The sequence below is a fragment of the Lepisma saccharinum genome, chromosome 12 (genome assembly GCF_977018435.1).
Source record: "Lepisma saccharinum chromosome 12, izLepSacc3.1, whole genome shotgun sequence".
NCBI lineage: Eukaryota > Metazoa > Arthropoda > Insecta > Zygentoma > Lepismatidae > Lepisma > Lepisma saccharinum.
In genome coordinates, this window is record NC_139240.1 from 46,770,736 (window position 1) to 46,784,477 (window position 13,742).

Genomic DNA, 13,742 nt, shown 5'->3' on the forward strand with positions numbered 1-13,742 from the left:
GTCACCATCAGTTTGCATCCGTTAAACAAAAGCATAAGGGTTTGTATACGATCAGATGAGAGATTGAACGAGCCCTTCATCCAGGAACGTCACCAACAGCAAGGGGGGGGGGGGGGCTCCATCATGTTTTGGAGTGGAATCATGTTTGGTCGACGTACGCCCCTAATTCCTCTCTAGTGTCACATGACTGGTCTGATGTACAGAAACGCTATTCTCGAACCCATGGTAGCAGGTTTCTCTACAACTGTGGGGGATGGCTTCAGGCTGGGGGATGATAACGCTCGACCACATCGAGCCAGAGTGGTTCAAGAGTTCCTTGATGTGCATGGCATTCGACGCATGGTGTGGCCGGCGTATTCACCAGACATGAACTGTGTGGAACATGCATCGGGACACCTGAAGCGAGCAATTGTCAGCCGCGAAAATCCTCCTGTGAACAAGGTGCAATTGCGGGAGGCTGCCATTCAAGAGTGGGACAGTCTTCCTCAGGAGAAGTTGAATGCTCTTATCCTTAGCATGCCCCGTCGTGTTCAAGCATGACTTTGGGCTCGAGGTGGCTATACACGGTACTGAACTCCCATCTGTTGATCCCAAGCATGCCTGCGAGCCGTAGGTACACGGTATTGCACTGTCTTTCTTTTGTGTTTCGCATCCCACATTTTCAATCTTGTGCTTGTGGTGTGATTCTGGTATGATTTTGTTTCTTCTGCATGGCTGCACTGTTTTCTTTCTGTTTGTATGTCTGCCCTGTACTCTCAAATATGATTCCATGTATCTAGTACAATAAAATGATCGCAAACCCTGAATATGCAAAACTTTTTTGAGCACTGTTAAAAAACAGTATCAACAACAGATTTCTGAAAATTTCTTCATGGTTTACAAACTGATTTCAAAGTTAGAAAAGCACAAGGATCTAAAAATGAAAACTGATTAAGCGAACTAAGTTTTTCTTTTGTTACAAGTAATGAATAAATTGCATTGACATTTTATAAATTCGAGTTTGGATTATGGAAAATTGATAGGTTCTTTAATGCATGTGTGTAGACAAATGTGATAATGAGTGACCTAATGATGCACAAGAAGTCACACCGTTACAACATGAGTTTCTGTGATTCTTCTAACACCAATTCCATCAGTTTATCATTCACATTTTGCATCGAAATTTATTTAAGATATAGAAAATGGATGTAGAATAACCAAAATAAGAACATAGCGATTCACAATTGCATCATGAATCTTCCTGTTTCTATTGCATACCCTGCACTTACACAAAACAAAAAACAAAAAAAATACTTACATTAGTGTTGACAAAGCAGTAGAGGATGGCAACTATGGCCCCCTGGAAGGTGTTGAGGAAGTTGATGCAGTAGGACCAGAGTCCGTACTCCAGGGCGCTCCTGTGCAGGGGCGACGGGATGTGGGAGAAGAAGCTGGTGATCCCTAGGAAGGGGACCAGGACCAGGGAGGCTCTAACCGACACCCTGAAGAGAAAAATGTATATAAAATATCTAATTACAAAAATCAACATTGGTTTTAATTACATGGGTACAAATTGCTAATTCTTCCATGTTTGATGATGACAATTAAATTTGATTTGGTTCATTTTAATTCGCTTTTCTGCCACCTTTGGATAATCGCGAACATGAAGAGGTTGATGATGTGATGAAATTGATGAAGGGATACTCAAAAAGAACATCCATGCGGTGGTCGGGATTCGAACCCGGAACCACTGGCTTCGGAGCCCTATGTGCTAACCATACCGCCACGGAGGTCAACGACAATGAGATATGGTTTTTCATGTTGCTACAATTCTGGATTGACTTTGACCTTTCACAATCTGCTTCCAACCTTCTGTTTCCTGTGTTCTAACGCTATGTTCTTTGGTAACGTCGTGCCTTGTAATCAAGGATTCCAGGGTTCGATAACCGGTGGAAGCATATAGCGGCTTTGGTCACACTTTATGCCCAGTTCCAATTAGCATTTCAGTGCATAAAGTAGACTCAAAATCAAACACACACCCTATTCCTATTCTCTTGGTTTTCAAAACTTATTCCAAACTTCACTTCCACCCACCTATTTCTAGACCTTCGTATATTACTGATAGGGTAGTGATTGCTGCCACAACAGTTTTAAGCAATCCGATTGGCTGACGTGACGTGATGTCATTAATGTGAGGTTAGGTTAGATTATAATAGGTTAGATAGAGGAAGAAGGAGAAGAAATATTGTGGTATTAATGGGCCTGGTCAAAGTAAACTGTTGTAGGTGGCAGCACCAATGTTTGATGGGCAATTGTTCTCCCATTTAAATACATGGGGAATTTGATGCTGAAGGTGCTGCTATTACATCAAATTTCAAGTTTGATTTCATCTTAACCTCAGAAATTGTGTCTAAACATGATAGTTGAATAATCAGTGCTGTAAAAATAAGACTTTTGAAAGGACGATCATCAACAACAGAAAAGATATCGGAACTCAAAAAAGCCTTAAAATTTGTACAGAAATTGTTTACGTCACTTGCAATATTCACAATTTAAGTGCTTTATTGTTGTGAATCCGGTAAGGAATAATACATAATAATTCCGCGCGACTGTACTTTTATTTTCATAGTTTTTTTAAATAACATACTTTTTTTTACGTGATATCATAATTTCCCGCATGACTAGTAAATATGGTCATCTGTTTTATATATAGCCTACACGTTTATCGAGAATAATAATTATTACAAGAAATGTTTTATCTTCTGTTTCATTTCTCGCAACCTCTAGGGCTTTCATATTTACAGGAATTGTAATTTTAAAATTATTGTTTCCAAAAAGAGGAAAATGCCTGCTTGTAAATACAATGAAAAAATACGTTAGTTATTAAGTTATCGGATAGGACATAGTACCATAGTGTATAATATTAAATATCATGTGCTTACTTAATATATATATATATTATAATTATGGGAATTTCTCGTGCTTTCTCCGATTCCAACTCCCGCCGTTGATTTACACATACGCGCATCCAGAAAAAAACCAAAACATATTGTGTAGGAAATCTTAATTGAATTATCGACCCGTGCCAGCTACGGACAAGACTTGTTCATGGCAGTTCGGTACATACCAGAAATAACTCCTACTTCCTTCTTGGCGCGAAGTTTTTGCCACGTTTAAAGTGTAACAAATGAAAAACAGGAAGCGCTTACGCTTTCGCTACGCACTTCGTTCTCGCGGTCGCTCCAGCCGACGCCAAGATATACAATTTCTTTTCTTTTCAGTGGTGAAGGGGTGCGAGCTGTACGCAAAATCACATGCAATAATTAGGCGTATTTTTTAAGATTTCAAATGCAAATCGTCTCATTTCACGCATTAAATGGGCTGAAATGCAGAGGTAGCAATCATTTCTTGTCAATTTAAACAAACGTGAATGGACATTGTAACCATACCCGTATCCAGCTTTGGGTCGGAAAATGACAATGGAAACAAACAAAACAGTCGGTTACTGACAAAGCATGCCGCATGGCTTACAGCTTCACACTCATTGTTTAGTTTCAATTCTCAGTAGTATTCGAATATTCTCTTCCGCAAATTAACAATGTTTCAGTTTTCTTTTGATTCCGTCACATCTGTACTACTGAGTAGTCACGATATTTCTATGTTTAGAAAGTAATATATGCTTTTGGTAAATGCACAGTTTCATAGATTATTTAAATGATACATATTAGCAATGCTATTTAAAATAAAATAAAAAAAAACATTGCTTAATGTGAGTTAACCAAAGAATCAGGGCATTTTCGGATCACGGCTGATATTCGAAGAAAACTCTGTACAAAATTAAAAGGAAGAAGGTAGTTATTAACCATGTTGTCTTGTAATCGAGTAGTGTGTTTGATTCCCCCATTTTAGACTAGTCTTGATTAGCTTATCTGAGAATATATGGAACTGTAAACAAACTTGTTCAATCAAATCGGTAACACGGAACAATTTTTTTTTCGCGCGGTCCTTCATCTAATTAATGATAAGTAGCAATTAAAATTTTACATATTTTAAAAATTTGTACAGGAACCTTTAAAGTTATTTTTAAGACGTAACAACATATTCTCATGTTGTTAAGTTTACGCCGTAAAGTTGAGAGTGACATTTTAGGAAAATCATGTTCGTCTTTGTATGAAGTTTTCCCAAAGTCGGCAGCTCATTTTCCCTATACATAACATGCACTGTCTTCCTAATATTAGCCTGGGTAAAACTATCATTTATCAAGACGAATCGCCCCATATCATTCTTCTTCGTACTTGGGTTTCCCTCTTCGTTTTCATTAAAGTCTTTCTTAATTTTAATAATAGTGGACCTCTGACATAGCTATCCCCGGTGCTTCAGATGTCGTTCGAGTGGCAGTCTTTATTGTGTCGATGCCGCCAATAATTTCTTTGCCCGGAAATAGGCATACACGTTCAACACTGTTCGGCCGAGGACAAACATTTGCCTTTTTTATGCTTGTTCTTGTAGCATTCTGGAGAAAGACATGCCATTGTTCTCCTTGCTCACTTCATGCACTCCGCACTCCGCACTCTAACACAACAATAAATAATAATTAACGAAATAGAAACAACAATGTAACACGAATAAATCAAAACACCGAAGAACACCGCAATTACAAACACAAGCCGATAGATTTCAGAGCTCGCTTTCCACCCTCGGAACGTCAATGCGTTAAAATCCACAGAACGGAAAAGGCATTGCAAGTGGTTGCAACACCGCACCCTGTGTTGAGATCTCTACCGTCCAGCAGACGACAGAGAATCAGAGCTTTAGCTCAGCAAGCGCGTAAGATGGCCGGCGGAGAGAAAATCTGAGAGATCTGACATCGTTGCTTTCTTCCCCCACCTTACCCCTCCGTTGCACTACTCCCCCCCGCTCTTGCCTAAGCTGCTCGTCAAGTCAACCTTGCAGCAGGTTTTCGCATATGTAGTTCCAAACGTGCGCGCAAGAACATAGTTCCACTGAGACGGGTTCTATTCCGACACAACTGCATACTTGCAAGAAAACAGTTATTTAATTTGTAATATACAGACAAAATAGTACATCCATTAGCACGTATGGACTAAATTGGTTGCAATCACTGTGCAGACGAACTTAGAACCGTAGATTCGCCAACTGCAATGTGTAGTGCGTTGAAGAGACACTGAAACTTTAGAGAGAGTCGAGCGAGACTGAATGCGTTGCAGAACGCGTGGAATCGGCGATACCAGTGTTGCACATCCCACTATTTTAACCCTATGTTTATTGTAGAGCGGCGAGAATGGCTGAATCTACTGTTCAGCGCGCGGTTTTACCCGAATGTTATTTTGGACTTCGTCCGAAGGGAAATTTTCTTCAAAGACAAGCAAGTTGTTTTGAATGCATAATCCTCCTTGCGGCAACAAGATCAAAGTAAAACAGGGCGTGAGGTGATTTGCCGTCAATGTGCGCACGAATTGTATCACGGGTGTTGAATGATTTGCTGTTTGAGTTTAGCAAGAGGAAACGATTGTTTGTATTTTGACGACAAAAGAATCTCCGCGGTATTAAAAGATATCGCAGTGAGAAGAAACATGTTTATTATTTGGACGAGACGTCCTTCAACTCGGTGGGTGGGGGAAGGGGGAATAAAACATGGAAGGATACCAGCATGCAAAACCACGCCAGGGCTGAAGAAACCAACGATGAGGGGAAGGGGGAGGCTTATTGTTTCACCCACTGGCGGCAATGAAAGCTTTGTTGAAGGTGCATATTTACTGTTCCGCGCAAAGAAAGGGAAGGGTGATTATCCGCAAGAAATGGACAGACCAAGATTTGAATCCTGGTTTAGTGAAGTGATTCATAAATTGAAACCAGAGTAATAGCGACAGACAATGCACCTGATTGTATATATCACCAATAACAAATCATGCTTTTTTGGTGGTATAACTTGAATTGCGTGTGTCTTACAGGAACGGATGTATTGCGGACGAAGCAACCACGTTTTTCATAAATGTATTTCTTTCTAAACAAAAAAAAAAAATTGTCATTAAATTCAAGAGGGCCTATCGTTGTTTACTTTTATCTTTGTTCATTTTTATTTTTGCGTGCTCGAAATATACACACACGCTCTCATGTTTCGAAGATATTTCGCATTTATATTAAGTAATGACACATTTATTAAATAATCTATGCGCAGAAAGTACTTTTAAAATTTTATGGTTCAGGAGAAAAAGAGAAGCAAAAATACATTCCACTTGACATGCATGCGGGTTTTGATGTATTGTGCGGTTGGCAATACTGTGGATTTTCTCAGTGTCTGCGATGTAAGCAGTTCGGCGGTTGAGGAAAGACTGGCACGGAAGATTCTGAGCTCAGTTCTCGCGCGGATTGATACATAAAACCTGCTGCAAGGTTGACTTGACGAGCAGCTTAGAAACTGATATGAAGCGCTTCCGGTATGTACCGAACATGACTGAACAGGACCTTAGTTTAGTGCTCTTCGTGCATAAACATGCTATATTTTGCTAATTCTTAATTTCAGGAGAATGTAATTTTCGGAAACTTATGACTTGCTACATAATCTTAAAGCTTTACCAAACCCATTTTAATTATCGATTTACACGAGAAATTCTTATATTCGTTGACAATAACGTTTGAATGCCCATGCCATCGCGCTCCAATAAAAAGCTTAGGGCAACCAAATGACGAACGAAATTATTTAGGGACAGAACAGGGGTGGCGCCGCCATCGGAAAAGTTTGGCAATGAACAGCCCCAATCCGACCTACTGATAGCAGGCACGTATCCAGGAATTCTTTTCGGGGGGGCTGAACACATTTTTTTTAAAGGGGTATAGATAGAACCTCATATGTTTAAGGTCAGTGGTGGCAATTTGGTTCCAAAACCGGGGGAGGGGGGTGCAAGGAAAGTTTACTTTCTCTTTTTAGACAAGGCTTAGGATTAAGAGGGCATAGTATGGAGACAAAAAAAATGGGGAGCAACTATCTCCTAAATCGTCACCACTGTATAAGGCTGTGATTTTAATCAGGACGTGAAATCGAAACTTTTTTTTACCACTCGACTCCTCAGTTTCCATTAACCTTGTGTGCCGGAACCATCTTAGTATGCATGTTCGTCCATTTCTTTTCATCAGGCATCAAAACATCTGTGTACCAGTTAACCAAAAGTGTTTTTACGAAGCTGTTACACATGCACGGGATGGACAATCAATCCACTCGACAACACGAGATTCAAACTGTGTTCTGCGAACTGGACGCAGAGAGTTCTCGAATATTTCTCTGGTTCGAGCCTGAACACCACTAACGTGTCTTGTCCTCCCATGTTTGCAGCTCTTTTAAAAGCCGAAACCCACCAAATTGTTCATATTCAGGCCTAAGCACTCGCAAGTGTTCAAAATTGTCTGTCACAGCTTCCGCAGTCTTGTCATATATCGGCACGAAACAAATGAAGTCTTCTATAGAATACAGCTGGATCGCGAAACAATTATTGCACAGTGAAAACCCTTCCGTTCCCAACACATCTAATGTTTCTTCTCCCAATATGATCAAATGCTTACTCATTTAGGTATATCCAGTGACGTGCCCAAGGGAGGGTTGGTGGGGTCATAACCACATTTGGCACAGTCCTTAAAAAAAAGAACGTCAAAAACAGGAAAATATGGTAAAATAAGGACTGACCACCAAAAATAGTATGCGTAACCCCTCTCCCTGCCGAAAATCATTGGCACGCCACTCTTTATGTCGGACACATTTTTAAATATCAACTCACCAGAATTTTTTATAATTTCGTATTAGAGACTGAAGTAAAGTACCTTTAACACGATCAAATAAATCATGAACAAGTCCTTGAATTGAACGCTTAAAAGGAATTGATGTAATAGACATCGCCATTTTTCTCATTGGATCCAAGGTTCGGTCAAAGAAATTCTATTTAAGAATGGTTCTAATTAACGCGTATTTATATCCTCAGTATATTATAGAACGTTGCGCAGATAAACGATTTATAAATATTGCCAGTAGTTCGACTCCACTTATTCAAGAACATTCCCTCTTGCGCCTTCCAGAGATTAAAAATTACAACGAATCGCTCTACGTGTGGCGATACCTTTGCTGTTCAACTTTGCGTGCAATATTATCAAGAACAGGGTTATAGAACATTCTCCGTCTTGCCTTGTTAAGTATTTCTCCCCTTAAATTATCGTCGCATTATTCAAAAAGCAAAAATTCTAATTTTATCTAATGTAAACAGAAATATTTCCTGAAGGTGTGTGTGTGGGGGGGGGGACACGAGCCACCTGATTCCCACCTTGGATACGCGCTAGTAACAATAACAGGGATATAGAACATTCTCCGTCTTTTCTTGATAATTATTTTTCTCAAATTATCATCACATTATTCAAGAAGCCTAAATTCTAATTTTATGTGGTGTAAACAGAAAAAATGGCCGCGGTGGCTCAGTCGGTAACGCGTCTGACTAAAGGTCCCGGGTTCGATCCCCGGCCGGTTCAAATCCGGGAACTTTTCTAACGGCCCCGGCACCCACCCAGCGCCGAATAACATTGGTACCTGGGGGAAACCCTGGGGGGTAAAGGCGGTCAGGGGCGTGATGCTGATCACATCACCCCCACACACGACAGCATCAAGAAAGTGTGGGGCGTTACCCCCACACCCCCTATACGCCTTTATGGCGTGGTGCTATGCACAGGGGAGCACTTTACCTTTTTATCATTATTCAAGAAGCCAAAATCCTAATTTTATTTAATGTAAACAGAAAAATTTCCTGAAGGTGGGGGGAGGGCCTCGAGCCCCTGATTCCCACCTTGGATACGCGCTATTAATAATAAGAGGGTTATAGAACATTCTTCGTCTTGCCTCGACAATAATTTCTCCTTAAATTATCGTCATATTATTCAAAAAGACAAATACCTAATTTTATCTAGTGTAAACTGAAGGGGTGGGCCGAGCCACATGATCCCCACCTTGGTAAGGCGCTAGTAACAATAACAGGGTTATAGAACATTCTCCGTCTTTTCTCGATAATTATTTCGCTCAAATTATCATCACAATATTCAAGAAGCCTAAATTCTAATTTTATGTAGTGTAAACAGAAACATTTCCTAAGGGGGGGGGGGCCTCGAGCCCTCTGATTTCCACCTTGGATACGCACTATTAACAATAACAAGTATCTATACAGAACATTTTCCGTATTGCCTCGATAATTATTTCTCTCCTTAAATTATCGTCACATTATCTTATTTCACACCACAAGAAACGAAAAACCTAACTTTATCTAGTGTAAACCGAAAACTTTCGGGGGGGGGGGCTCGAGCCCCCTAAGCCCCCTCCTTGGATACGTGCCTGACTGATAGGTTCAAATAATGGGGAAAAGGTAACGCATCTTATATTCTTTGTGGTTACTATTACATCGCGATTTTGTTACATAAATGGATAAACGTGTAGTAAAAGAATACATATTGAGGAGAAGGTTTAAATATGGGGTTTGGAGTAATCAGCGCTCCCGGGTGCTGCAGCCTGGCAGAGGCTATGGGAACTGGTTATCTGTCAAGGACAAAGGTTACGGCGCCAATTCGCAAGAGAAAGTGGTGGTTAGTTTCGGCCTTGGACGCTGTTATAGAATTGCGACCTCCGAAAACTTTTTGCAGGTATGTTTTATTTAACTCAGCGTTTTCTGAATTCTCATCTGCTTTGTATAGGTTATGATATTAGCGGTACATGAAACAAATGTGGACTTTTATAATGCCATTATTTGTTTGTGAAATATGTACCACAGAGAGCGAAAATAAATTGAAGAAGAAAAATAGCGTGATGGTCTAAATATGGGCTATGACATGAGGTCTAATGCTGAGATCACATTTTCAACAAATATTTGGATGTTTTTCTTAATTTCGATTTTTCCCATTCCGCTTGATTTTCAAAACAACAGATTATTCATAAATATGAATTTTATAATGTTTTAGCGATAAATGACTGTTTTTTAAATTTTAATTGCTTTTTGTGATATTGGCACTAGTAGCCCATATTTAGATCACAATTTTGAAATACATCATTTTACCATTTCTTGGAAATTGCTTTTTTCTTAAAAAATTGAGACCTTCTATATTTTAGCATGCTATTACATTTATGTATATATTTCATAGATATGGATTTTAAAGGCAGGTGCTTGATATATTAATTTTTTTCCTCCGAAAATGACAAAATGAAAAGGGAGGCCCATATTTAGATCTTTTCCTCTATATGTTCTCATATTTGGGTCACGTTCGGTCTTGTATCCAAGGACATTTATTGCACCTACGGTAAGTCTAGGCAACGGGGAAAGGGGAATGTAATTTCATCCACAATGACCTACAGTTAACCGTGGAATTTGAACCGATGTACAAGGCACGTCTTGATCAACAGCGTTACTCACCACTGCGCCATCAGCGAGGCTCATTCAACACTTAAGTAACTATGGGAACAAAATTAAATTGAATGCTCTTTTAGTGATATATAACTTGGGATGAAAACACCGTCAATCTAAAAATAAAGACCAGCGTGAACTTTGATAACTTACATATTATTGTATGAGATGAACGCATTTGTTTGTAATTAGGCCCATCACAGCAGTACTTACCATATTTCATACAGCTGTCCATTACTGCTGTCCTTAAGGGTGGTCATCAATACTCGCGTTATGTTGAGCAAAAGCAATAGGTTGGCCTGAAAAGAAAGAAGCCGCAAGAGGTCACTAGTGTTCACCTTGCACAGTAATTTGTTTGTTGTACTTGCGAAACTGAATTTGAATTTGAATTTTAAACTACAATTTGAAGTTAAAATTTAGAGTTGACTTCACATTGTTTTATCCTTATTAAATATTGCTTTTAATTTCACTACAGTGTTAGTGCACTGGCATGTGAAAGTTTTGCATGTTTTTTGCTGTATTTCCTTAGCTGTTTGACACTTTTATTGTTTAAGTTGTGCTGAATGCTACTGCACCGAATTGATTTATTTTATTCTTAATATCCAGACATGCCTACCGTGTTTATATATGAGGTAGATCTAAAAAAAATCGCGGAATAGGGACATTGTAGTTGAAAGAGTTCAGATATAACGAACTCGCTGCAATCGCAACCTTTACTTCTGTACGGCGTTAGCCGACCTCCGGGGCTGAGTTGTTAGCACGGTGTGCAACGACGACAGTGGCCCAGGGTTCGACTCCCAGCCTAGCCATGGGTGTTCTTTGTGAATGTGTCTTCATCAATTTCATCATATCATCACTTATCCTCATCTTCGCGATTAGCCAAAAGTGGCAGAAAATAAACCAAATCAATCTAGATCGATAGCTGGACCTCCCCGATGGCGCAGTGGTAGCGTCGTCGCCTTGTAATCAAGGAGTCCCGGGTTCGATACCCGATGGAGGCACATCGCGCTTTGAATACCACTTTAAACTGTAGGTCCAGTTCCGATTAGCCTTACTGTGCATAAAGTGAACTTAAAACACCAACTCAAACTCTAACTAGAGCGATAGCTCATCTCTTTCAAGTGGGAGAGCGAATTCTGAGAATTCTTGGGACATACCTCGTAGATATATTGTTTCTGTTGTATCTAACGTGGAGAACGCTTCCTAGACCCCAGCCAAGAATTGCATTTTCAACAAAGCTGCAAAATTAGTTAAATCCTAAAATTAATGATCTTATTTCGTTGGTTCGACCACTCGCCGCTATGCTCAATGAAGATATAGAGAGTCTGGTGTGTATTTTCTGCGGTGGTTCAGCTGGTAAGGCGTTTGGCTACCGTACGAGATCAGTGTTCGATTATTGGTGTGGATGACCTCAGGTGGTAATTTTTCGGTCCATGTCCATGCAGAAGGTGGTTCTGGGGTCTACCCAGCCTCGAATAAAATGGATACCTGGGAACAACGTTGGAGAGGGAAAGGGGGTGGAGTGTGACGTTGATCACATCACATCCACAACGGCCGAGATCTTGAATGTGTGGAGTTCCTACCTCACACCCCAATCCATGGTTTGTTGCAATGTGCAGGGGAATGCCTTACACATACACACAAGGTGATGCACAAGTCCCGTCCCATAGGACAATTCCGTTATTATTGCATAGCGAAAAATATAAGGTGGGCAAAGTTGTTGGTACAGTGGCATCCATGAGTATTACCGTACAAATTGTCCATCACCATGTTCGTGCATTGTATTTGACCCAATAAGAGCTTCAAGGATTAAAACAAAACTCAAAACAAGCTCTTGATAAGTTCTGCACCAGCATACATAAAAATCCATCGATTCAAAACACACAGGATGTGAGAGAAGAATTAATGAAAATAGTCATGGACAATTTGACGGCAATACTCATGGGTTCTACTGTACAGGCCTCAATGGTAGCCGAAAAGTGTCATGTTGCCACATGCGTGCCCCCTAATATCGTACAGTACTGGGTAAATTAAGACTTGATGTATGTATGATGTATTTTATTGTACTTTCTTGATCAATTTCTTTGTAATCTGAATTTAATTTTAATTTTTAGTTTTTATCTGTTCTATTGTATAAGATTTTATTCCATTTGTATTTTATTGTACTTTCTTGTTCATTTTCTTTGTAATCTTGAATTTTATTTTATTTTAATTTTAATCTGTACTTTTTGGGGTTAGGTGGTAGACCAGCAACAGCTGAACCTCGCCCAGCAATAAAGTCAATTCAATTCAATTCAATACAATAACATTTCGTTAATACGGACCCCGATAAGCCGGACTTCGCTTAATCCGGACAGACAAAAGGAAACTTGAAAAGCAGAATGCAAGGTTTTAAATGTGGGTAGAAGTCAACAAGAGAACTTCCCAAAGAAAAGGCAGTCGACCACTGATGAAATTCTGTTTTCCGCAGACTTTGTACTGTACTGTATAGTGTATTTAGGCCTATGCCCTTTAAATACACCATAACAAACGTGTTTTGTTGCTAAAAACGGAGTTTGAATGCACTTTCAACTGTTCATTTAGGTTATTTCAGTTAATCCGGATTTTAGTTAAACCGATCAACTTATCTCCCCCCATTAGTCCGGCGGGTTCGATACCCGGTGGAGGCACATAGTGGTTCGGATTCCACTTTAAACTAAAGGCCCAGTCCCGATTAGCCTTACTGTGCATAAAGTGGACTTAAAACACCAAATCAATCAATCAATCAATCAATCAACCATTAGTCCGGATTAACAAGGTTTTACTGTAATTACAGGGAAAGTAAAAACAGTGAAAATTACGTATAATTTTGGACGGAGCACCCTTATCTACCCGCAAAATTTGATCATGATACAGAGCGGCTCGTAATAAACCCGCAACGACAATTTAAGTGAGATGGTGTTGTTTGAAAAAATAAGAATATTCTCTTTACACCTTGTTAGATTGATATGGTATGTTTTACTTTGCTTTTCTGCCCATTTTGCTAATCGCGAAGATGAGGATGAGTTATGATATGATGAAATTGATGAACGAACACTCACAAGAAACAAGGCTGGGATTCTAACCCTTTACTCCTGGAGTCGTAGCGGGCTAAGTTAACTATTCCGCCACGGGGATTGGCATACATTGTTAGAGATACATTGAATTTTAATTATTATCGTTATTATTATTTTATTTTTGGACCTAACAGCTTTTAATACGTTTTTTGTTCATTATAATATGCATATAAAACATACATAATTCCTTTACATTACAAATAACAGTCTTCCCCCCCCCTTTTCACAG

General features: G+C 39.6%; 1 protein-coding gene across 1 annotated transcript in view; it reads right to left on the minus strand.

Annotated features, from left to right (window-relative positions):
• LOC145996320 (PDF receptor-like) overlaps nt 1–13,742 on the minus strand; it is a 164,386-nt gene that overhangs the window by 3,243 nt on the left and 147,401 nt on the right. Inside the window, exons 7-8 of the mRNA XM_083132752.1 lie at nt 10,632–10,717; nt 1,298–1,481 (exon numbers count right to left, since the gene is read on the minus strand). Of these exons, the coding sequence (XP_082988878.1) occupies nt 1,298–1,481; nt 10,632–10,717 (270 nt within the window). The remainder of the gene's footprint in view (nt 1–1,297; nt 1,482–10,631; nt 10,718–13,742) is intronic.